Below are 25,280 nucleotides of genomic sequence, written 5' to 3'. Positions count from 1 at the left end.
CTTCACCACCACCTCTCCTTGTGTTCTTACTGCGCCTGTTATGAGGTGGGTCACCATTAATTCCCACTTGTATTGTCATTGTTGTTAATGATAAGCCATATGGCTTATGTAGCCCAGATTTACATTGTATGAATAAATATATTGAAATGAGGCTTTACACGCTAGACACTCAAAGACATTTACTTACACAATTGCACACCCTATCAATATTTCTACCAACTTATATTAAAGGAAATATTTACTGTGAGTATATATAAGATGGAAGACGGGGCAATATTAGTTTAGTGTACCTCACTGTGGCTGCTCACACACACAAGATGGCAGCACCTCCTCCTGCCTGGTGAACACTTACGTATCTTAACTATACATAACAACCACCACCTCCCACTTGTACTGATGAATGAACGATTTACAGGTAAAGTTGTCTCGTTATACTATATACTCACACTACCTGTATCCTCACACTACCACATACTGTATCCTCACACTACCACATACTGTATCCTCACACTACCTGTATCCTCACACTACCACATACTGTATCCTCACACTACCTGTATCCTCACACTACCACATACTGTATCCTCACACTACCACATACTGTATCCTCACACTACCTGTATCCTCACACTACCTGTATCCTCACACTACCACATAATGTAGTCCAGTTATGGTAGAGGTGACCAGGCAGACACTTAAGTTATGTGCAGACCTGAAGTACAGCCCAGTTATGGTACATAGGGTACAGCACATGGGTCGGCCACAATGGTTTCTTTCAGTTGAGTGCTCGAGTGTCATTTTCGTGAAGTATAGCTGGTAGTTAATTAAGAACTTAATTACAGCAGATACAATTGATTTGTGCTCTGTGAAACCCCAACTGAGCAGCTACATATGTAATAATGAACTTCTTCAATCCCTACATTCTAGATAATGGCTCTTTCTCAATTTCTGTTTAATGTTTCTAAGCACGAGACAGGGAGCAACTAGCAAAGGCAAGTTGGTTTACCATTTTGCTTGAGAGCAGATTCATTCATTAGCCTCATTTTTAAAGAAAGTTCCCAGGAAGGGATCATAAAAGGCTGATAAAGGGTAATTGGTTGTCTTGTCCTCGATACATGTAAAAGCTTACTTTAGGCTGTCTGATGAAATCCAAGTAGTGTCTTTTTGGACTGATTTATGCAGAGTTGAGTACATTGAGGAGAAACTTTGCCATGTGACTGACTCTGCCGAAAATTTTTACCACATCGGTTAGCTTTGGAAAATCTCTAATAGCTTTTACTTTCGTGGGTCAGATTGCAAACCTTCCATTGTAATGCAATTTCCCATAAAAGTAGTACTACAAATTCTTAGGTCAAGTTTGTCCTTATTTAGCATTGTATTTAATGTCCTCCATCACTGTAGAAACTCTTCTACATCAGATTTATCTTCCTCTAAGATTTTTCTGTCGATTACTTCATCAGCAATACAGGCCACACCTGGAAGAGCTTCATAGAGTTGTTTTTCAAACAATTCTGATGAAACAGAGTTCAAAGGGAAATCTTGCTTAATGATACCTTTCAAAACAAGTAAGGAAAATAGTGAGCCTACATTCTTAGAAGGTTCATCCAGGTATCCTGATGCAAAGGTCATCTTTAGAGAAGATACGTATCTCACTGGAAGAGTACGGTGCTCCTGAGGCAGGATTGTCCAGATTCAATACATATCCTAATGTCCCACTTTTTTTTAGTTGCCACAACAAGCTGGCTGATCCATGGTGTTAGCTTGTCAGCCAGAACCACAACCCCCCTGACAGACCGGGCTATCCAGCTCGGCCTTTAGCTTAGAGGGAATAGATTACCATCCATTACATGATCATCCTCCATATTAACAATGTTAACATGATCAGACATGGTCTGATTAACAGATGCGAGTCCCATTTGAGTGCTAGCTTTCATTCTTAGAAGAGGTTTGAAATCTTCTTGAAAACAACAAACTCAACAGAGTCTCTTCCTATTGTTGAGGGTTTCAGATAATCTTTTTGCAAGTGCTATGAGCTATTTCTGTGGATTATTTCTAAGAGCTATTTCTATGGAATTATTCTAAGTTGTTGGTACTCTCTTGGTGTGCTAAATATCCCCTGCATAATTTCCAAGAAGACCATTAACAGTTGACCCACTATCTACTGTGAAAATTTATTCCTTTCCATCTACAATCACACATCATCCTTTTGGCGGGATATCCCATAGTTTAAAGCATTTATAGAATCATCAGAGGTGGAAGTTAGTGTAAATGTACTCCCCTTCAGAGGAGCTTCTTAGGGTACAGTCATCTACTTTATGTGCAGAAATCTTTGGTTACATAAGACAAATTTGGACAACTGCAGGCATAGATTCTTTTCCCCTCCCTTACTTCAGTTTTTCCTGAAGCTGAACATTTCTCCTTCTTGATCATATGCTTAAGATTATGAAATTCATTGATATTACTTGAGCTGTGGACTTGTTCATCATGCTTTGCTCCGTGCTTAGGGTCAGATGTACCATTTCGTACTTTGTTAAATGTCTATGGGCATATGAGCCAGTTTTGAGATGTAGCATTTTTCAGAAGCTCTTCATACATTAGCACATTTCTTCAGTTTCCATATTTCAATATCTCTGATGACTAAATCACTCAGTTTGGCCACCAGAATCCCTGATGCCTGTTACAATTTATTCTTTTAATCGTGGATCTTCACACAGGTCAGTACTCCTCACAGGTTTGATTTTATATTATTTTACTTGTGATACAACTGTTAGTGTTGCAAATCATCAGTCAGTTTTAGTATCAAGACATTTTATTATGTTGAGATAATTGTATAGAGGAAGGGAATGACCCTTTTTTGCACTGTGCACTGGCCTCTTATATATAACCTTGCCATCATTTGTTTACGATTGTTGAGACTGGTGAATCTCCACGAATGTGTCTCATTTCGGGGGGTAAAAAGATGTTTCAACCAATTACAAAGCAAAGGGTGTCTCATATATTCATAGAGGTCTTCCTATACTAGAGAAATGGTCTCATATATTCATAGTGGTCTACCTATACCAGAGAAATGGTCTCACATGTTCATAGTGATATACTTATACAAGAGAAATGGTCATACATGTTCATAGTGGTCTACCTATCTACCTGTACAAGAGAAACGGTCTCATATGTTCATAGTGGTCTACCTATACTAGAGAAATGATCTCATATGTTCATAGTGATGTACTTATACTAGAGAAATGGTTTCATATTTATAGTGGTGTACCTGCACTATAGAAGTGGTCTCATATGTTCATAGTGGTCTACCTGCACTAGAGAAATGGTCTCATATGTTCATAGTGGTCTACCTATTCTAGAGAAATGGTCTCATATGTTCATAGTGATGTACTTATATTAGAGAAATGGTCTCACATGTTCATAGTGGTGCACCAGCACTAGAGAAATGGTCTCATATGTTCATAGTGACGTACTTATACTAGAGAAATGGTCTCATGTTCATAGTAGTGTACCTGCACTAGAGAAATGGTCTCATATGTTCATAGTGGTCTACCTGCACTAGAGAAATGGTCTCATATGTTCATAGTGATGTACGTATACTAGAGAAATGGTCTCATGTTCATAGTGATGTACTTATACTAGAGAAATGGTCTCACATGTTCATAGTGGTCTACCTGCACTAGAGAAATGGTCTCATATGTTCATAGTGGTCTACCTGCACTAGAGAAATGGTCTCATATGTTCATAGTGGTCTACCTATTCTAGAGAAATGGTCTCATATGTTCATAGTGACATACTTATACTAGAGAAATGGTCTCATGTTCATAGTGGTGTACCTGCACTAGAGAAATGGTCTCATATGTTCATAGTGACGTACTTATACTAGAGAAATGGTCTCATGTTCATAGTAGTGTACCTGCAATAGAGAAATGGTCTCACATGTTCATAGTGGTCTACCTGCACAAGAGAAATGGTCTCATATGTTCATAGTGGTCTACCTATACTAGAGAAATGGTCTCCTTTGTTCATAGTGGTCTACCTATACTAGAGAAATGGTCTCATATGTTCATAGTGATGTACTTATACTAGAGAAATGGTCTCCTTTGTTCCTAGTGGTCTACCTATACTAGAGAAATGGTCTCATATGTTCATAGTGATGTACTTATACTAGAGAAATGGTCTCATATGTTCATAGTGGTCTACCTGCACTAGAGAAATGGTCTCATATGTTCATAGTGGTCTACCTATTCTAGAGAAATGGTCTCATATGTTCATAGTGATGTACTTATATTAGAGAAATGGTCTCACATGTTCATAGTGGTGCACCAGCACTAGAGAAATGGTCTCATATGTTCATAGTGGTGTACCTGCACTAGAGAAATGGTCTCATATGTTCATAGTGGTCTACCTATTCTAGAGAAATGGTCTCATATGTTCATAGTGATGTACTTATACTAGAGAAATGGTCTCACATGTTCATAGTGGTCTACCTATCTACCTATACAAGAGAAATGGTCTCATATGTTCATAGTGGTCTACCGATACTAGAGAAATGGTCTCATATGTTCATAGTGATGTACGTATACTAGAGAAATGGTCTCATGTTCATAGTGATGTACTTATACTAGAGAAATGGTCTTACATGCTCATAGTGGTCTACCTATCTACCTATACAAGAGAAATGGTCTCATATGTTCATATTGGTCTACCTATACTAGAGAAATGGTCTCATATGTTCATAGTGATGTACTTATACAAGAGAAATGGTCTTTTATGTTCATAGAGGTTACGTACACCAGAGAAATGGTCTCATATGTTCATAGTGACGTACTTATACTAGAGAAATGGTCTCATATGTTCATAGTGATGTACTTATACTAGAGAAATGGTCTCATATGTTCATAGTGACGTACTTATACTAGAGAAATGGTCTCATATGTTCATAGTGACGTACTTATACTAGATAATTGGTCTCATATGTTCATAGTGACGTACTTATACTAGAGAAATGGTCTCATATGTTCATAGTGGTCTATATACACTAGAGAAATTGTCTCATGCTCATAGTGATATACTTATACTAGAGAAATGGTCTCATATGTTCATAGTGGTCTACCTATACTAGAGAAATGGTCTCATATGTTCATAGTGATGTACTTATACTAGAGAAATGGTCTCATATGTTCATAGTGGTCTACATACACTAGAGAAATGGTCTCATATGTTCAAAGTGATGTACTTATACTAGAGAAATGGTCTCATATGTTCATAGTGGTCTACCTACATTAGAGAAATGGTCTCATATGTTCATAGTGATGTACTTATACAAGAGAAATGGTCTCATATGTTCATAGAGGTCTACCTACACTAGAGAAATGGTCTCATATGTTCATAGTGACGTACTTATACTAGAGAAATGGTCTCATATGTTCATAGTGGTCTATATACACTAGAGAAATGGGCTTATGTTCATAGTGATGTACTTATACCAGAGAAATGGTCTCATATGTTTATAATGGTCTACACATACAAGAAATGGTCTCATATGTTTATAATGGTCTACATATACGAGAAATGGTCTCATATGTTCATAGTGACATACTTATACTAGAGAAATGGTCTCATATGTTCATAGTGATATACTTATACTAGAGAAATGGTCTCATATGTTCATAGTGGTCTACATATACGAGAAATGGTCTCATATGTTCATAGTGATGTACTGATACTAGAGAAATGGTCCCATATGTTCATAGTGGTCTACATACACTAGAGAAATGGTTTCATATGTTCATAGTGGTCTACCTCCACTAGAGAAATAGAATATGTTCATAGGGCTCTTTATCTACTCAAGATAGGTGGGTTTCCATTCCTCCAAGCCTTTGTTTTTTTTCTGTCTCCAAAATTTCACCACAGGACATGCATAAAAAAATACTAAACAGTTTAAGATTAATTAATTTCATATTTTGATGGATTAGTCTATAGATGTCTTAAATTTGTAGATGTACATAGATTAAGACTACTAAGATTTATTTTTATTGACCTTATAATTATTTCAGTGGTTGAGTGGGAAGAATGGCCTCTGGAAGTGCAGAAGACAGTGTTATCTTCACTACACGCTGCCCAGATGAAGTGAAGGTTCTGATAAAGGCTTCTCACAGTATGGACAAGGTGTTCTTCAGGAGATTGATTAAATGTTTGTTATCATTTCACTTAATAGTTTTTGATATTCATACAAAGTTTTATTATTTTAACATGAAAATATCAAAATTACTGTCATCTCAGTTATTTCTATTATTGGAATATTGTTGGGACTACTGTACCTTTAAGCATACCCATTTTTGCCCTTCCAGATAATGGGAAGTAGTGATGGCATATGCAAGAGATGCATTTGGCATGCAAAATGTGGGCTGATTAAATAGGGTAATGAGTGGTGGGATGAAGAAGTGAAGTTGCTAGTGAAAGAGAAAAGAGAGGTGTTTGGTTGGTATTTACAAGGAAGGAGCACAAATGAATGGGAGATATATAAGAGAAAGCAGCTGGAGGTCAAGAGGAAGGTGCAAGGGTTGAGAAAGAAGGCAAATGAGAATTGGGGTGAGAGAGTATCATTAAACTTTAGGGAAAATAAAAATATATTTTGGAAGGAGGTAGACAGTGTGTGAAAGAAAGGAACATGGGAACATCGGTGAAAGGGGCAATGGGAGAAGTGATAGCAGGTAGTGATGGAGTGAAGAGGAGATGGAGTGAGTATTTTGAAGGATTGTTTAATAAGTTTGATGATAGAGTGGCAGATGTATAGTGTTTTGGTTGGTGTGGTGTGCTAAGTGAGAGAGTCAGGAAGGGTGGTTTGGTGAAGAGAGCAGAGGTTGTGAAAGCCTTGCAGAAGTTGAAATCCATTAAGGCGGCAGGATTGGGTGGTTTTGCAGTTAAATTTATTAAGAAATGGGGTGATTGTGTTGTTGATTGGTTGGTAAGGACATTCATTGTATGTATGGTTCATGGTGAAATGCCTGAGGATTGGCGAAATGCTTGCATAGTGCCATTGTACAAAGGCAAAGGGGATAAAGGTGAGTGTTCAAACTACAGAGGCATAAGTTTGTTGAGTATTCTTGGGAAATTATATGGGAGGGTATTGATTGAGAGGGTTAAGGCATGTATAGAGCATCAGATTGGGAAAGAGCAATATGGTTTCAGAAGTGGTAGAGGATGTGTGGATCAGGTGTTTGCTTTGAAGAATGTATGTGAGAAATACTTAGAAAAACAGATGGGTTTATATGTAGTATTTATGGATCTGGAGAAGGCATATGGTAGGGTTGATAGAGATGCTTTTTGGAAGGTCTTAAGAATATATGGTGTGGGAGGTTAGCTGCTAGAAGTTTTTAACAAGGATGTAAGGCATGTGTGGTCAAGAGAGCAGGAGAGGGGGTGTTGAAATGGTTTGGACATATGGAGAGAATTATTGAGGAAAGGTTGACAATGAAGATTTTTCTGTCAGCGGTGAAGGGAACAAGGAGAAGCAGTATACCAAATCGGAGGTGGGAGGATGGAGTGTAAAAGATTTTGCATGATCGGGTCCTGAACATGCAGGAGGGTGAAAGGCATGCACGGAATAGAGTGAACTGGAATGATGTGGTATACTGGGTTTGATGTGTAGTCGGTGGATTGAACTAGGGCATGTGAAGCATCTCGGGTAAACCATGGAAAGGTCTGTGGGGCCTGGATGTGGATAGGGAGCTGTGGTTTTGGTGCATTACACATGACACCTAGACTGAGTGTGAATACATGTGGCCTTTTTTGTTTGTTTTCTGGTGCTACCTCATTGAAGCAAGGGGCAGTGATGCTGTTTCCTGTGGGACAGGGTAGTGCCAGGAATGGATGAAGGCAATCATGAATGTACTATGTGTAGATCTGTATATTTATCCCCTTTAGTCATAGAAGGCGACTAAAGGGACAGGGTGGGGGGCTAGAAACCCTCCCCTCCTTGTATTTTAACTTTCTAAAAGGGGAAACAGAAGGAGTCACACGGGGAGTGCTCATCCTCGTCAAAGGCTCAGACTAGGGTGTCTAAATGTGTGTAGATGTAACCAAGATGAGAAAAAAAGGAGAGATAGGTAGTATGTTTGAGGAAAGGAACCTGGATGTTTTGGCTCTGAGTGAAACGAAGCTCAAGGGTAAAGGGGAAGAGTGGTTTGGGAATGTCTTGGGAGTAAAGTCAGGGGTTAGTGAGAGGATGAGAGCAAGGGAAGGAGAAGCACTACTCCTGAAACAGGAGTGGTGGGAGTATGTAATAGAGTGTAAGAAAGTAAACTCTAGATTGATATGAGTAAAACTGAAAGTGGATGGAGAGAGATGGGTGATTATTGGTGCATATGCACCAGGGCATGAGAAGGAAGATCTTGAGAAGCAAGTGTTTTGGGAACAGCTGAGTGAGTGTGTTAGTACTTATGATGCATGAGACCAGGTTATAGTGATGGGTGATTTGAATGCAAAGGTGGGTAATGTGGCAGTTGAGGGAATAATTGAGGTACATGGGGTGTTCAGTGTTGTAAATGGAAATGGCGAAGAGCTTGTAGATTTATGTGTTGAAAAAGGACTGGTGATTGGGAATACCTGGTTTAAAAATAGAGATATACATAAGTATACATATGTAAGTAGGAGAGATGGCTAGAGAGCATTATTGGATTACATGTTAATTGATAGGTGCGCAAAAGAGAGACTTTTGGATGTTGTGCTGAGAGGTGCAACTGGAGGGATGTCTGATCATTATCTTGTGGAGGCAAAAGTGAAGATTTATCGAGGTTTTCAGAAAAGAAGAGAAAATGTTGGGGTGAAGAGAGTGGTGAGAGTAAGTGAGCTTGGGAAGGAGACTTGTGTGAGGAAGTACCAGGAGAGACTGAGTACAGAATGGAAAAAGATGAGAACAAAGGACGTAAGGGGAGTTTGGGAGGAATGGGATGTATTTAGGGAAGCAGTGATGGTTTGTACAAAAGATGCTTGTGGCATGAGAAGCATGGGAGGTGGGCAGATTAGAAAGGGTAGTGAGTGGTGGGATGAAGAAGTAAGATTATTAGTAAAAGAGAAGAGAGAGGCATTTGGACAATTTTTGCAGGGAAATAATGCAAATGAGTGGGAGATGTATAAAAGAAAGAGGCAGGAGGTCAAGAGAAAGGTGCAAGAGGTGAAAACGAGGGCAAATGACAGTTGGAGTGAGAGAGTATCATTAAATTTTAGGGAGAGTAAAAAGATGTTTTGGCTCTGAGTGAAACGAAGCTCAAGGGTGAAGGGGAAGAGTGGTTTGGGAATGTCCTGGGAGTAAAGTCAGGGGTTAGTGAGAGGACAAGAGCAAGGGAAGGAGTAGCAGTACTCCTGAAACAGGAGTTGTGGGAGTATGTGGTAGAATGTAAGAAAGTAAATTCTCGATTAATATGGGTAAAACTGAAAGTTGATGGAGAGAGATGGGTGATTATTGGTGCATATGCACCTGGGCATGAGAAGAAAGATCATGAGAGGCAAGTGTTTTGGGAGCAGCTGAATGAGTGTGTTAGTGGTTTTGATGCACGAGACCGGGTTATAGTGATGGGTGATTTGAATGCAAAGGTGAGTAATGCAGCAGTTGAGGGAATAATTGGTATACATGGGGTGTTCAGTGCTGAAAATGGAAATGGTGAAGAGCTTGTAGATTTATGTGCTGAAAAAGGACTGATGATTGGGAATACCTGGTTTAAAAAGCGAGATATACATAAGTATACTTATGTAAGTAGGAGAGATGGCCAGAGAGCGTTATTGGATTACGTGTTAATTGACAGGCGCGCGAAAGAGAGACTTTTGGATGTTAATGTGCTGAGAGGTGCAACTGGAGGGATGTCTGATCATTATCTTGTGGAGGCTAAGGTGAAGATTTGTAGGGGTTTTCAGAAAAAAAGAGTGAATGATGGGGTGAAGAGGGTGGTGAGAGTAAGTGAGCTTGGGAAGGAGACTTGTGTGAGGAAGTACCAGGAGAGACTGAGTACAGAATGGAAAAAGGTGAGAACAATGGAAGTAAGGGGAGTGGGGGAGGAATGGGATGTATTTAGGGAATCAGTGATGGATTGCGCAAATGATGCTTGTGGCATGAGAAGAGTGGGAGGTGGGTTGATTAGAAAGGGTAGTGAGTGGTGGGATGAAGAAGTAAGAGTATTAGTGAAAGAGAAGAGAGAGGCATTTGGACGATTTTTGCAGGGAAAAAATGCAATTGAGTGGGAGACGTATAAAAGAAAGAGACAGGAGGTCAAGAAAAAGGTGCAAGAGGTGAAAAAAAGGGCAAATGAGAGTTGGGGTGAGAGAGTATCATTAAATTTTAGGGAGAATAAAAAGATGTTCTGGAAGGAGGTAAATAAAGTGCGTAAGACAAGGGAGCAAATGGGAACTTCAGTGAAGGGCGCAAATGGGGAGGTGATAACAAGTAGTGGTGATGTGAGAAGGAGATGGAGTGAGTATTTTGAAGGTTTGTTCAATGTGTTTGATGATAGAGTGGCAGATATAGGGTGTTTTGGTCGAGGTGGTGTGCAAAGTGAGAGGGTTAGGGAAAATGATTTGGTAAACAGAGAAGAGGTAGTAAAAGCTTTGCGGAAGATGAAAGCCAGCAAGGCAGCAGGTTTGGATGGTATTGCAGTGGAATTTATTAAAAAAGGGGGTGACTGTATTGTTGACTGGTTGGTAAGGTTATTTAATGTATGTATGACTCACGGTGAGGTGCCTGAGAATTGGCGGAATGCATGCATAGTGCCATTGTACAAAGGCAAAGGGGATAAGAGTGAGTGCTCAAATTACAGAGGTATAAGTTTGTTGAGTATTCCTGGTAAATTATATGGGAGGGTATTGATTGAGAGGGTGAAGGCATGTACAGAGCATCAGATTGGGGAAGAGCAGTGTGGTTTCAGAAGTGGTAGAGGATGTGTGGATCAGGTGTTTGCTTTGAAGAATGTATGTGAGAAATACTTAGAAAAGCAAATGGATTTGTATGTAGCATTTATGGATCTGGAGAAGGCATATGATAGAGTTGATAGAGATGCTCTGTGGAAGGTATTAAGAATATATGGTGTGGGAGGCAAGTTGTTAGAAGCAGTGAAAAGTTTTTATCGAGGATGTAAGGCATGTGTACGTGTAGGAAGAGAGGAAAGTGATTGGTTCTCAGTGAATGTAGGTTTGTGGCAGGGGTGTGTGATGTCTCCATGGTTGTTTAATTTGTTTATGGATGGGGTTGTTAGGGAGGTGAATGCAAGAGTTTTGGAAAGAGGGGCAAGTATGAAGTCTGTTGGGGATGAGAGAGCTTGGGAAGTGAGTCAGTTGTTGTTCGCTGATGATACAGCATTGGTGGCTGATTCATGTGAGAAACTGCAGAAGCTGGTGACTGAGTTTGGTGAAGTGTGTGAAAGAAGAAAGTTAAGAGTAAATGTGAATAAGAGCAAGGTTATTAGGTACAGTAGGGTTGAGGGTCAAGTCAATTGGGAGGTGAGTTTGAATGGAGAAAAACTGGAGGAAGTAAAGTGTTTTAGATATCTGGGAGTGGATCTGGAAGCGGATGGAACCATGGAAGCGGAAGTGGATCATAGGGTATGGGAGGGGGCGAAAATTCTGGGAGCCTTGAAGAATGTGTATGTTTGAAGGAATAGTGGTTCCAACAATGTTGTATGGTTGCGAGGCATGGGCTATGGATAGAGTTGTGCGCAGGAGGATGGATGTGCTGGAAATGAGATGTTTGAGGACAATGTGTGGTGTGAGGTGGTTTGATCGAGTAAGTAATGTAAGGGTAAGAGAGATGTGTGGAAATAAAAAGAGCGTGGTTGAGAGAGCAGAAGAGGGTGTTTTGAAATGGTTTGGGCACATGGAGAGAATGAGTGAGGAAAGATTGACCAAGAGGATATATGTGTCGGAGGTGGAGGGAACGAGGAGAAGTGGGAGACCAAATTGGAGGTGGAAAGATGGAGTGAAAAAGATTTTGTGTGATCGGGGCCTGAACACGCAGGAGGGTGAAAGGAGGGCAAGGAATAGAGTGAATTGGAGCGATGTGGTATACCGGGGTTGACGTGCTGTCAGTGGATTGAATCAGGGCATGTGAAGCGTCTGGGGTAAACCATGGAAAGCTGTGTAGGTATGTATATTTGCGTGTGTGGACGTATGTATATACATGTGTATGGGGGTTGGTTGGGCCATTTCTTTCGTCTGTTTCCATGCGCTACCTCGCAAACGCGGGAGACCGAAAAAAAAAAGATGTTTTGGAAGGAGTTAAATAAAGTGCGTAAGTCAAGGGAACAAATGGGAACATCAGTGAAGGGGGCAAATGGGTAGGTGATAACAAGTAGTGGTGATGTGAGAAGGAGATGCAGTGAGTATTTTGAAGGTTTGTTGAATGTGTTTGATGATAGAGTGGCAGATATAGGGTGTTTTGGTCGAGGTGGTGTGCAAAGTGAGAAGGTTAGGGAGAATGATTTGGTAAACAGAGAAGAGGTAGTAAAAGCTTTGTGGGTTTGGATGGTATTGCAGTGGAATTTATTAAAAAAGTGGGTGACTGTATTGTTGACTGGTTGGTAAGATTATTAAATGTATGTATGACTCATGGTGAGGTGCCTGAGGATTGGTGGAATGCTTGCATAGTGCCATTGTACAAAGGCAAAGGGTATAAAAGTGAGTGCTCAAATTACAGAGGTATAAGTTTGTTGAGTATTCCTGGGAAATTATATGGGAGGTTATTGATTGAGAGGGTGAAGGCATGTACAGAGCATCAGATTGGGGAGGAGCAGTGTGGTTTCAGAAGTGGTAGAGGATGTGTGGATCAGGTATTTGCTTTGAAGAATGTATGTGAGAAATACTTAGAAATGCAAATGGATTTGGATGTAGCATTTATGGATCTGGAGAGGCATATGGTAGAGTTGATAGAGATGCTCTTTGGAAGGTATTAAGAATATATGGTGTGGGAGGCAAGTTGTTAGAAGCAGTGAAAAGTTTTTATTGAGGATGTAAGGCATGTGTACGTGAAGGAAGAGAGGAAAGTGATTGGTTCTCAGTGAATGTTGCTTTGCAGCAGGGGTGCATGATGTCTCCATGGTTGTTTAATTTGTTTATGGATGGGGTTGTTAGGGAGGTGAATGCAAGAGTTTTGGAAGGAGGGGCAATTATGCAGTCTGTTGTGGATGAGAGAGCCTGGGAAGTGAGTCAGTTGTTGTTTGCTGATGATACAGTGCTGGTGGCTGATTCGGGTGAGAAACTGCAAAAGCTGGTGACTGAGTTTGGTAAAGTGTGTGAAAGAAGAAGATCAAGGTAATTAGGTACAGTAGGGTTGAGGGACAAGTTAATTGGGAGGTAAGTTTGAATGGAGAAAAACTAGAGGAAGTGAAGTGTTTTAGATATCTGGGAGTGGATTTGGCAGTGAATGGAACCATGGAAGCGGAAGTGAATCATAGGATGGGGGAGGGGGCAAAAGTTCTGGGAGTGTTGAAGAATGTGTGGAAGTCGAGAACATTATCTTGGAAAGCAAAAATGGGTATGTTTGAAGGAATACTGGTTCCAACAATGATATATGGCTGTGAGGCGTGGGCTATAGCTAGAGTTGTGCAGAGGAGGGTGGATGTGTTGGAAATGAGATGTTTGAGGACAATATGTTGTGTGAGGTGGTTTGTTCAGGTAAGTAATGAAAGGGTAAGAGCGATGTGTGGTGGTAAAAAGAGTGTGGTTGAGAGAGCAGAAGAGGGTGTTTTGAAATGGTTTGGTCACATGGAGAGAATGAGTGAGGAAAGATTGACATAGAGGATATATGTGTCAGAGGTGGAGGGAAAGAGGAGAAGTGGGAGACCAAATTGGAGGTGGAAAGATGGAGTGAAAAAGATTTTGAGTGATTGGGGCCTGAACATGTAGGAGGGTGAAAGGCATGCAAGGAATAGAGTGAATTGGAACGATGTGGTATACCGGGATCAATGTGCTGCCAATGGATTGAACCAGGGCATGTGAAGCGTCTGGGGTAAACCATGGAAAGTTCTGTGGGGCCTGGATGTGGAAAGGGAGCTGTGGTTTCGGTGCATTATACATGACAGCTAGGGACTGAGTGTGAACGAATGTGGCCTTTATTGTCTTTTCCTAGTGTACCTTGCGCACATGTGGGGGGAGGGGGTTGGTATTTCATTATATGGCGGGGTGGCGACAAGAATGAATAAGGGCAGACAGTATGAATTATGTACATGTGTATATATGTATATGTCTGTGTGTGTATATAGATGTATAGGTTGAGATGTATAGGTATGTATATGTGCGTGTGTGGATGTGTATGTATGTACATGTGTATGTGGGTGGGTTGGGCCATTCTTTCGTCTATTTCCTTGTGCTACCTTGCTAACACGGGAGACAGCGACAAAGTATAATACATAAATGATAAATAAATGTTATTTATTTTTATTTATTTTACTTTGTTGCTGTCTCCCGCGTTAACGAGGTAGCGCAAGGAAACAGACGAAAGAATGGCCCAACCCACCCACATACACATGTATATACATACACGTCCACACACACAAATATACATACCTATACATCTCAATGTACACATATATATACACACACAGACATATACATATATACACATGTACATAATTCATAGTCTGCTTTTATTTGTTCCCATCGCCACCTCGCCACACATGGAATAACAAATCCCTCCCCCCTCATGTGTGCGAGGTAGCGCTAGGAAAAGACACCAAAGGCCCCATTCGTTCACACTCAGTCTCTAGCTGTCATGTAATAATGCAGCGAAACCACAGCTCCCTTTCCACATCCAGGCCCCACAGAACTTTCCATGGTTTACCCCAGACGCTTCACATGCCCTAGTTCAATCCATTGATAGCATGTCGTCCCCAGTATACCACATCGTTCCAATTCACTCTATTCCTTACACGCCTTTCACCCTCCTGCATGTTCAGGCCCCGATCACTCAAAATCTTTTTCACTCCATCTTTCCACCTCCAATTTGGTCTCCCACTTCTCCTCGTTCCCTCCACCTCTGACACATATATCCTCTTGGTCAATCTTTCCTCACTCATTCTCTCCATGTGACCAAACCATTTCAAAACACCCTCTTCTGCTCTCTCAACCACACTCTTTTTATTTCCACACATAAATGTATATGTATGTATCTGTGCATGTATAGGCATTCATATAATACTTATTTATTTTGCTTTGGTCTCCCACTTCTCCTCGTTCCCTCTGCCTCTGACACATATATCCTCTTGGTCAATTTTTCCTCACTCATTCTCTCCATGTGACCAAATCATTTCAAAACACCCTCTTCTGCTCTCTCAACCACACTCTTTTTATTACCACACATCTCTCTTACCTATTATTACTTACTTGATCAAACCACCTCACACCACACATTGTCCTTAAACATCTCATTTCCAGCATATCCACCCTCCTCCGCACAACTCTATCTATAGCCCACACCTCACAACCATATAACATTGTTGGAACCACTATTCCTTCAAACATACCCATTTTCGCTTTCCAAGATAATGTTCTTGACTTCCACACATTCTTCAACGCTCCCAGAACTTTCGCCCCCTCCCCCACTCTATGATTCACTTCCGCTTCCATGGTTCCATCCGCTGCCAAATCCACTCCCAGATATCTAAAACACTTCACTTCCTCCAGTTTTTCTCCATTCAAACTTACCTCCCAATTGACTTGTCTCTCAACCCTACTGTACCCAATAACCTTGCTGTTATTCACATGTACTTTCAGCTTTCTTCTTTCACTCACTCTACCAAACTCAGTCACCAGCTTCTGCAGTTTCTCACACAAATCAACCACCAGCGCTGTATCATCAGCGAACAACAACTGACTCACTTCCCAAGCTCTCTTATCCACAACAGACTTCATACTTGCCCCTCTTTCCAAAACTCTTGCATTCACCTCCCTAACAACCCCATCCATAAATAAATTGAACAACCATGGAGACATCACACACCTCTGCCGCAAACCTATATTCACTGAGAATCAATCACTTTCCTCTCTTCCTACACGTTCACATGCCTTACATCCTTGGTAAAAACTTTTCACTGCTTCTAACAACTTGCCTCCCTCACCATATATTCTTAATACATTGCACAGAGCATCTCCATCAACTCTATCATATGCCTTCTCCAGATCCATAAATGCTACATACAAATCCATTTACTATTCTAAGTATTTCTCACTTACATTCTTCAAAGCAAACACCTGATCCACACATCCTGTACCACTTCTGAAACCACACTGCTCTTCCCCAATCTGATGCTCTGTACATGCCTTCACCCTCTCAATCAATACCCTCCTATATAATTTCCCAGGAATACACAACAAACTTATATTTTTATTTCTATATTTATATTTTTATCATACTCAATCACCATCTCCTGCGTTAGTGAGGTAGCGCAAAGGAACAGATGAAAGAATGCCCCAACCCACCCACATACACATGTATATACAAAGATGCCCACACACACACACACATACGTATACACTTCAACGTATACAGACTTGTACTTTCACAGACATATACGTATACACATGTACACATTCACACTTGCTGCCCTCATCATTCTTGTTGTCGCCCCGCCACACATGAAATAGTATTACACATGACCGCTAGAGAATGAGTGTGAACAAATTAGGCCTTTTTGTCTTTTCCTGGCTGTTTCCTGTGTTGTGGGGTGGCAACGGGAATGGATGAAGGCAGCAAGTATGAATATGTATATATGTATATGTCTGTGTATGTATATGTTGAAATGTATATGTGTGTTTATGTGCATGTATGGGTGTTTATAAGTTTAAATGTGTACATGAGGGGTTGGGCCATTCTTCGTCTGTTTCCTTGCACTACCTTACTGACGCAGGAAACAGCAATTAAGGATGATAATAATGATAATGATAGTAATATTTTATTTATTCTTATTATACTTTGTCGCTGTCTCCTGTGTTAACGAGGTAGCGCAGGGAAACAGATGAAAGAATGGCCCATCCCACCCACATACACGTCCACACACGCACATATACATACCTATACATTTCAACGTGTACATATATACATACACAGACATATACATGTATACACATGTACATAATTCATACTTGCTGCCTTTATTCATTCCTGTCGCCAACCCGCCACACATGAAATGACAACCCCCTCCACCCGCACGCGCGCAAGGTAGCGCTAGGAAAAGACACCAAAGGCCACATTCATTCACACTCAGTCACTAGCTATCATGTATAATGCACTGAGACCACAGCTCCCTTTCCACATCCAAGCCCCACAAAACTTTCCATGGTTTACCCAAGATGCTTCACATGCCCTGGTTCAATCCATTGACAGCACGTCGACCCCAGTATACCACATTGTTCCAATTCACTCTATTCCTTGCACATCTCTCACCTTCCTGCATGTTCAGGCCCTGATCACTCAAAATTTATTTCACTCCATCTTTCCACCTCCAGTTTGGTCTCCCACTTCTCCTCTTTCCCTCCACCTCTGACACATATATCCTCTATGTCAATCTTTCCTCACTCATTCTCTCTATGTGACCAAACCATTTCAAAACACCCTCTCCTGCTCTCTCAACCACACTCTTTTTACCACCACACATCGCTCTTACCCTTTCATTACTTACCTGAACAAACCACCTCACACGACATATTGTCTTCAAACTTCTCATTTCCAACACATTCACCCTCCTCCATCATTCCACCTCCAATTTGGTCTCCCACTTTTCCTCGTTCCCTCCACCTTTGACACATATGAGAGAGCTTGGGAAGTGAGTCAGTTGTTGTTCGCTGATGATACAGCGCTGGTGGCAATTCGTGTGAGAAACTGCTGAAGCTAGTGACTGAGTTTGGTAAAGAGTATGAAAGAAGAAAGCTGAGAGTAAATGTGAATAAGAGCAAGGTTATTAGGTACAGTAGGGTTGAGGGACAAGTCAATTGGGAGGTAAGTTTGAATGGAAAAAACTGGAGGAAGTGAAGTTTTTTAGATACCTAGGAGTGGATTTGGCAGCGGATGGAACCATGGAAGCGGAAGTGAATCATAGGATGGAGGAGGGGGCGAAAGTTCTGGGAGCGTTGAAGAATGTGAGAAAGTCGAGAACATTACCTCGTAAAGCAAAAATGGGATGTTTGAAGGAATCGTTGTTCCAACAATGTTATATGGTTGCGAGGTGTGGGCTATAGATAGAGTTGTGTGGAGGAGGGTGGATGTGCTGGAAATGAGATGTTTGAGGACAATATGTGATGTGAGGTGGTTTGATTAAGTAATAATAAGGTAAGAGAGATGTGTGGTAATAAATAAATGGTTTGGTCACATGGAGAGAATGAGTGAGGAAAGATTGACCAAGAGGATATATGTGTCAGAGGTGGAGGGAATGAGGAGAAGTGGGAGACCAAATTGGAGGTGGAAAGATGGAGTGAAAAAGATTTTGAGTGATCGGGGCCTGAACATGCAGGAGGGTGAAAGGCGCGCAAGGAATAGAATAAATTGGAACTAAGTAGTATACCGGGATCGATGTGCTGTCAATGGATTGACCCAGGGCATGTGAAGCATCTGGGGTAAACCATGGAAAGTTCTGTGGGGCCTGGATGTGGAAAGGGAGCTGTGGTTTCACTGCATTATTACATGACAGCTAGAGACTGAATGTGAATGAAAGTGGCCTTTGTTGTCTTTTCCTAGCGCTAACTAATGCACATTTGGGGGGAGGGGGTGGTTTTTTCATGTGTGACGGGGTGGCGATGGGAATGAATAAAGGCAGACAGGATGAATTATGTACATGTGTATATATGTATATGTCTGTGTGTGTATATATATGTATACATTGAGATGTATAGGTATGTATATATTGCACGTGTGGATGTGTATGTATATACATGTGTATGTGGGTGGGTTGGGCCATTCTTTCGTCTGTTTCCTTGCGCTACCTCGCTAATGCGGGAGACAGTGACAAAGCAGGGATAAAATGCAAATGAGTGGGAGATGTATAAAAGAAAGAGGCAAGAGGTCAAGAGAAAGGTGCAAGAGGTGAAAAAGAGGGCAAATGAGAGTTGGGGTGAGAGAGTATCATTGAATTTTAGGGAGAATAAAAAGATGTTCTGGAAGGAGGTAAATAAAGTGCGTAAGACAAGGGAGCAAATGGGAACTTCAGTGAAGGGGGCTAATGGGGGGGTGATAAGTAATGATGATGTGAGGAGATGGAGTGAGTATTTTGAAGGTTTGTTAAATGTGTTTGATGATAGAGTGGCAGAGATAGGGTGTTTTGGTCGAGGTGGTGTGCAAAGTGAGAGGGTTAGGGAAAATGATTTGGTAAACAGAGAAGAGGTAGTAAAAGTTTTGCGGAAGATGAAAGCCGGCAAGGCAGCAGGTTTGGATGGTATTGCAGTGGAATTTATTAAAAAAGGGGGTGACTGTATTGTTGACTGGTTGGTAAGGTTATTTAATGTATGTATGATTCATGGTGAGGTGCCCGAGGATTGGCGGAATGCTTGCATAGTGCCATTGTACAAAGGCAAAGGGAATAAGAGTGAGTGCTCAAATTACAGAGGTATAAGGTTGTTGAGTATTCTTGGTAAATTATATGGGAGGGTATTGATTGAGAGGGTGAAGGTGTGTACAGAGCATCAGATTGGGGAAGAGCAGTGTGGTTTCAGAAGGGGTAGAGGATGTGTGGATCATCTGTTTGCTTTGAAGAATGTATGTGTGAAATACTTAGAAAAACAAATGGATTTGTATGTAGCATTTATGGATCTGGAGAAGGCATATGATAGAGTTGATAGAGATGCTCTGTGGAGGGTACTAAGAATATATGGTGTGGGAGGCAAGTTGTTAGAAGCAGTGAAAAGTTTTTATCGAGGATGTAAGGCATGTGTACGTGTAGGAAGAGAGGAAAGTGATTGGTTCTCAGTGAATGTAGGTTTGTGGCAGGGGTGTGTGGTGTCTCCATGGTGAAATATATACATATATATATATATATATATATATATATATATATATATATATATATATATATATATATATATATACATATATATATATATATTTTTTTTTTTTTTTATACTTTGTCGCTGTCTCCCGCGTTTGCGAGGTAGCGCTAGGAAACAGACGAAAGAAATGGCCCAACCCCCCCCCATACACATGTATATACATACGTCCACACATGCAAATATACATACCTACACAGCTTTCCATGGTTTACCCCAGACGCTTCACATGCCTTGATTCAATCCACTGACAGCACGTCAGCCCCGGTATACCACATCGCTCCAATTCACTCTATTCCTTGCCCTCCTTTCACCCTCCTGCATGTTCAGGCCCCGATCACACAAAATCTTTTTCACTCCATCTTTCCACCTCCAATTTGGTCTCCCTCTTCTCCTTGTTCCCTCCACCTCCGACACATATATCCTCTTGGTCAATCTTTCCTCACTCATCCTCTCCATGTGCCCAAACCACTTCAAAACACCCTCTTCTGCTCTCTCAACCACACTCTTTTTATTTCCAAACATCTCTCTTACCCTTACGTTACTCACTCGATCAAACCACCTCACACCACACATTGTCCTCAAACATCTCATTTCCAGCACATCCATCCTCCTGCGCACAACTCTATCCATAGCCCACGCCTCGCAACCATACAACATTGTTGGAACCACTATTCCTTCAAACATACCCATTTTTGCTTTCCGAGATAATGTTCTCGACTTCCACACATTCTTCAAGGCCCCCAGAATTTTCGCCCCCTCCCCCACCCTTTGATCCACTTCCGCTTCCATGGTTCCATCCGCTTCCAGATCCACTCCCAGATATCTAAAACACTTCACTTCCTCCAGTTTTTCTCCATTCAAACTCACCTCCCAATTGACTTGACCCTCAACCCTACTGTACCTAATAACCTTGCTCTTCTTCACATTTACTCTTAACTTTCTTCTTCCACACACTTTACCAAACTCAGTCACCAGCTTCTGCAGTTTCTCACATGAATCAGCCACCAGCGCTGTGTCATCAGCGAACAACAACTGACTCACTTCCCAAGCTCTCTCATCCCCAACAGACTTCATACTTGCCCCTCTTTCCAAAACTCTTGCATTTACCTCCCTAACAACCCCATCCATAAACAAATTAAACAACCATGGAGACATCACACACCCCTGCCGCAAACCTACATTCACTGAGAACCAATCACTTTCCTCCCTTCCTACACGTACACATGCCTTACATCCTCAATAAAAACTTTTCACTGCTTCTAACAACTTTCCTCCCACACCATATATTCTTAATACCTTCCACAGAGCATCTCTATCAACTCTATCATATGCCTTCTCCAGATCCATAAATGCTACATACAAATCCATTTGCTTTTCTAAGTATTTCTCACATACATTCTTCAAAGCAAACACCTGATCCACACATCCTCTACCACTTCTGAAACCACACTGCTCTTCCCCAGTCTGATGCTCTGTACATGCCTTCACCCTCTCAATCAATACCCTCCCATATAATTTACCAGGAATACTCAACAAACTTATACCTCTGTAATTTGAGCACTCACTCTTATCCCCTTTGCCTTTGTACAATGGCACTATGCACGCATTCCGCCAATCCTCAGGCACCTCACCATGAGTCATACATACATTAAATAACCTTACCAACCAGTCAACAATACAGTCACCCCCTTTTTTAATAAATTCCACTGCAATACCATCCAAACCTGCTGCCTTGCCGGCTTTCATCTTCCGCAAAGCTTTCACTACCTCTTCTCTGTTTACCAAATCATTTTCCCTAACCCTCTCACTTTGCACACCACCTCGACCAAAACACCCTATATCTGCCACTCTATCATCAAACACATTCAACAAACCTTCGAAATACTCACTCCATCTCCTTCTCACATCACCACTACTTGTTATCACCTCCCCATTTGCGCCCTTCACTGAAGTTCCCATTTGCTCCCTTGTCTTACGCACTTTATTTACCTCCTTCCAGAACATCTTTTTATTCTCCCTAAAATTTAATGATACTCTCTCACCCCAACTCTCATTTGCCTTTTTTTTCACCACTTGCACCTTTCTCTTGATCTCCTGTCTCTTTCTTTTATACATCTCCCACTCAATTGCATTTTTTCCCTGCAAAAATCGTCCAAATGCCTCTCTCTTCTCTTTCACTAATACTCTTACTTCTTCATCCCACCACTCACTACCCTTTCTAATCAACCCACCTCCCACTCTTCTCATGCCACAAGCATCATTTGTGCAATCCATCACTGATTCCCTAAATACATCCCATTCCTCCCCCACTCCCCTTACTTCCATTGTTCTCACCTTTTTCCATTCTGTACTCAGTCTCTCCTGGTACTTCCTCACACAGGTCTCCTCAAGCTCACTTACTCTCACCACCCTCTTCACCCCAACATTCACTCTTCTTTTCTGAAAACCCATACAAATCTTCACCTTAGCCTCCACAAGATAATGATCAGACATCCCTCCAGTTGCACCTCTCAGCACATTAACATCCAAAAGTCTCTCTCGCACGCCTGTCAATTAACACGTAATCCAATAACGCTCTCTGGCCATCTCTCCTACTTACATAAGTATACTTATGTATATCTCGCTTTTTAAACCAGGTATTCCCAATCATCAGTCCTTTTTCAACACATAAATCTACAAGCTCTTCACCATTTCCATTTACAACACTGAACACCCCATGTATACCAATTATTCCCTCAACTGCTCATTACTCACCTTTGCATTCAAATCACCCATCACTATAACCCGGTCTCGTGCATCAAAACCACTAACACACTCATTCAGCTGCTCCCAAAACACTTGCCTCTCTTGATCTTTCTTCTCATGCCCAGGTGCATATGCACCAATAATCACCCACCTCTCTCCATCAACTTTCAGTTTTACCCATATTAATCGAGAATTTACTTTCTTACACTCTATCACATACTCCCACAACTCCTGTTTCAGGAGTATTGCTACTCCTTCCCTTGCTCTTGTCCTCTCACTAACCCCTGACTTTACTCCCCAGACATTCCCAAACCACTCTTCCCTTTACCCTTGAGCTTCGTTTCACTCAGAGCCAAAACATCCAGGTTCCTTTCCTCAAACATACTACCTATCTCTCCTTTTTTCACATCTTGGTTACATCCACACACATTTAGGCATATATATATATATATATATATATATATATATATATATATATATATATATATATTTTTTTTTTTGCCGCTGTCTCCCGTACTTGCGAGGTAGCGCAAGGAAACAGACGAAAGAAATGGCCCAACCCACCCCCATACACAATGTACACACACACACACGCCCACACACGCAAATATACATACTTATACATCTCAATGTACACATATATATACACTCACAGACACATACATATATACCAATGCACACAATTCACACTGTCTGCCCCTATACATTCCCATCGCCACCTCGCCACACATATAATACCATCCCCCTCCCCCCTCGTGTGCAAGGTAGCACTGGGAAAAGACAACAAAGGCCCCATTCGTTCACACTCAGTCTCCAGCTGTCACGCAATAATGCCCGAAACCACAGCTCCCTTTCCACATCCAGGCCCCACACAACTTTCCATGGTTTACCCCAGACGCTTCACATGCCCTGATTCAATCCACTGACAGCACGTCAACCCCGGTATACCACATCGATCCAATTCACTCTCTTCCTTGCACGCCTTTCACCCTCCTGCATGTTCAGGCCCCGATCACCCAAAATCTTTTTCACTCTATCTTTCCACCTCCAATTTGGTCTCCCACTTCTCCTCGTTCCCTCCACCTCCGACACATATATCCTCTTGGTCAATCTTTCCTCACTCATTCTCTCCATGTGCCCAAACCATTTCAAAACACCCTCTTCTGCTCTCTCAATCATGCTCTTTTTATTTCCACACATCTCTCTTACCCTTACATTACTTACTCGATCAAACCACCTCACACCACACATTGTCCTCAAACATCTCATTTCCAGCACATCCACCCTCCTGCGCACAACTCTATCCATAGCCCACGCCTCGCAACCATATATATATAAACAGAGAAGAGGTAGTAAAAGCTTTGCGGAAGATGAAAGCCGGCAAGGCAGCAGGTTTGGATTGTATTGCAGTGGAATTTATTAAAAAAGGGGGTGACTGTATTTTTGACTGGTTGGTAAGGTTATTTAATGTATGTATGACTCATGGTGAGGTGCCTGAGGATTGGCGGAATGCATGCATAGTGCCATTGTACAAAGGCAAAGGGGATAAGAGTGAGTGCTCAAATTACAGAGGTATAAGTTTGTTGAGTATTCCTGGTAAATTATATGCGAGAGTATTGATTGAGAGGGTGAAGGCATGTACAGAGCATCACATTGGGGAAGAGCAGTGTGGTTTCAGAAGTGGTAGAGGATGTGTGGATCAGGTGTTTGCTTTGAAGAATGTATTTGAGAAATACTTAGAAAAGCAAATGGATTTGTATGTAGCATTTATGGATCTGGAGAAGGCATATGATAGAGTGGATCGAGATGCTCTGTGGAAGGTATTAAGAATATATGGTGTGGCAGGCAAGTTGTTAGAAGCAGTGAAAAGTTTTTATCGAGGATGTAAGGCATGTGTATGTGTAGGAAGAGAGGAAAGTGATTGGTTCTCAGTGAATGTAAGTTTGCGGCAGGGGTGTGTGATGTCTCCATGGTTGTTTAATTTGTTTATGGATGGGGTTGTTAGGGAGGTAAATGCAAGAGTTTTGGAAAGAGGGGCAAGTATGAAGTCTGTTGTGGATGAGAGAGCTTGGGAAGTGAGTCAGTTGTTGTTCGATGATGATACAGCGCTGGTGGCTGATTCATGTGAGAAACTGCAGAAGCTGGTGACTGAGTTTGGTAAAGTGTGTGAAAGAAGAAAGTTAAGAGTAAATGTGAATAAGAGCAAGGTTATTAGGTACAGTAGGGTTGAGGATCAAGTCAATTGGGAGGTAAGTTTGAATGGAGAAAAACTGGAGGAAGTAAAGTGTTTTAGATATCTGGGAGTGGATCTGGCAGCGGATGGAACCATAGAAGCGGAAGTGGATCATAGGGTGGGGGAGGGGGCGAAAATTCTGGGAGCCTTGAAGAATGTGTGGAAGTCGAGAACATTATCTCGGAAAGCAAAAATGGGTATGTTTGAAGGAATAGTGGTTCCAACAATGTTGTATGGTTGCGAGGCGTGGGCTATGGATAGAGTTGTGCGCAGGAGGATGGATGTGCTG

The 25,280-nt window shown here is 41.4% G+C and overlaps 1 protein-coding gene across 1 annotated transcript in view; it reads left to right on the top strand.

Moving 5' to 3' along the window:
- The first annotated feature begins 275 nt into the window (after positions 1-275).
- LSm-4 (Like Sm protein 4) overlaps positions 276-25,280 on the top strand; it is a 62,276-nt gene continuing 37,271 nt past the window's right edge. Inside the window, exons 1-2 of the mRNA XM_071672675.1 lie at positions 276-415; positions 6,057-6,193. Of these exons, the coding sequence (XP_071528776.1) occupies positions 6,073-6,193 (121 nt within the window). The 5' untranslated portion in view covers positions 276-415; positions 6,057-6,072. The remainder of the gene's footprint in view (positions 416-6,056; positions 6,194-25,280) is intronic.

This window comes from Panulirus ornatus, chromosome 17, assembly GCF_036320965.1.
Source record: "Panulirus ornatus isolate Po-2019 chromosome 17, ASM3632096v1, whole genome shotgun sequence".
NCBI classification, from domain to species: domain Eukaryota; kingdom Metazoa; phylum Arthropoda; class Malacostraca; order Decapoda; family Palinuridae; genus Panulirus; species Panulirus ornatus.
Note: the sequence above shows the minus strand (reverse complement) of the source record. Positions and strands in the feature narration are given on the sequence as shown.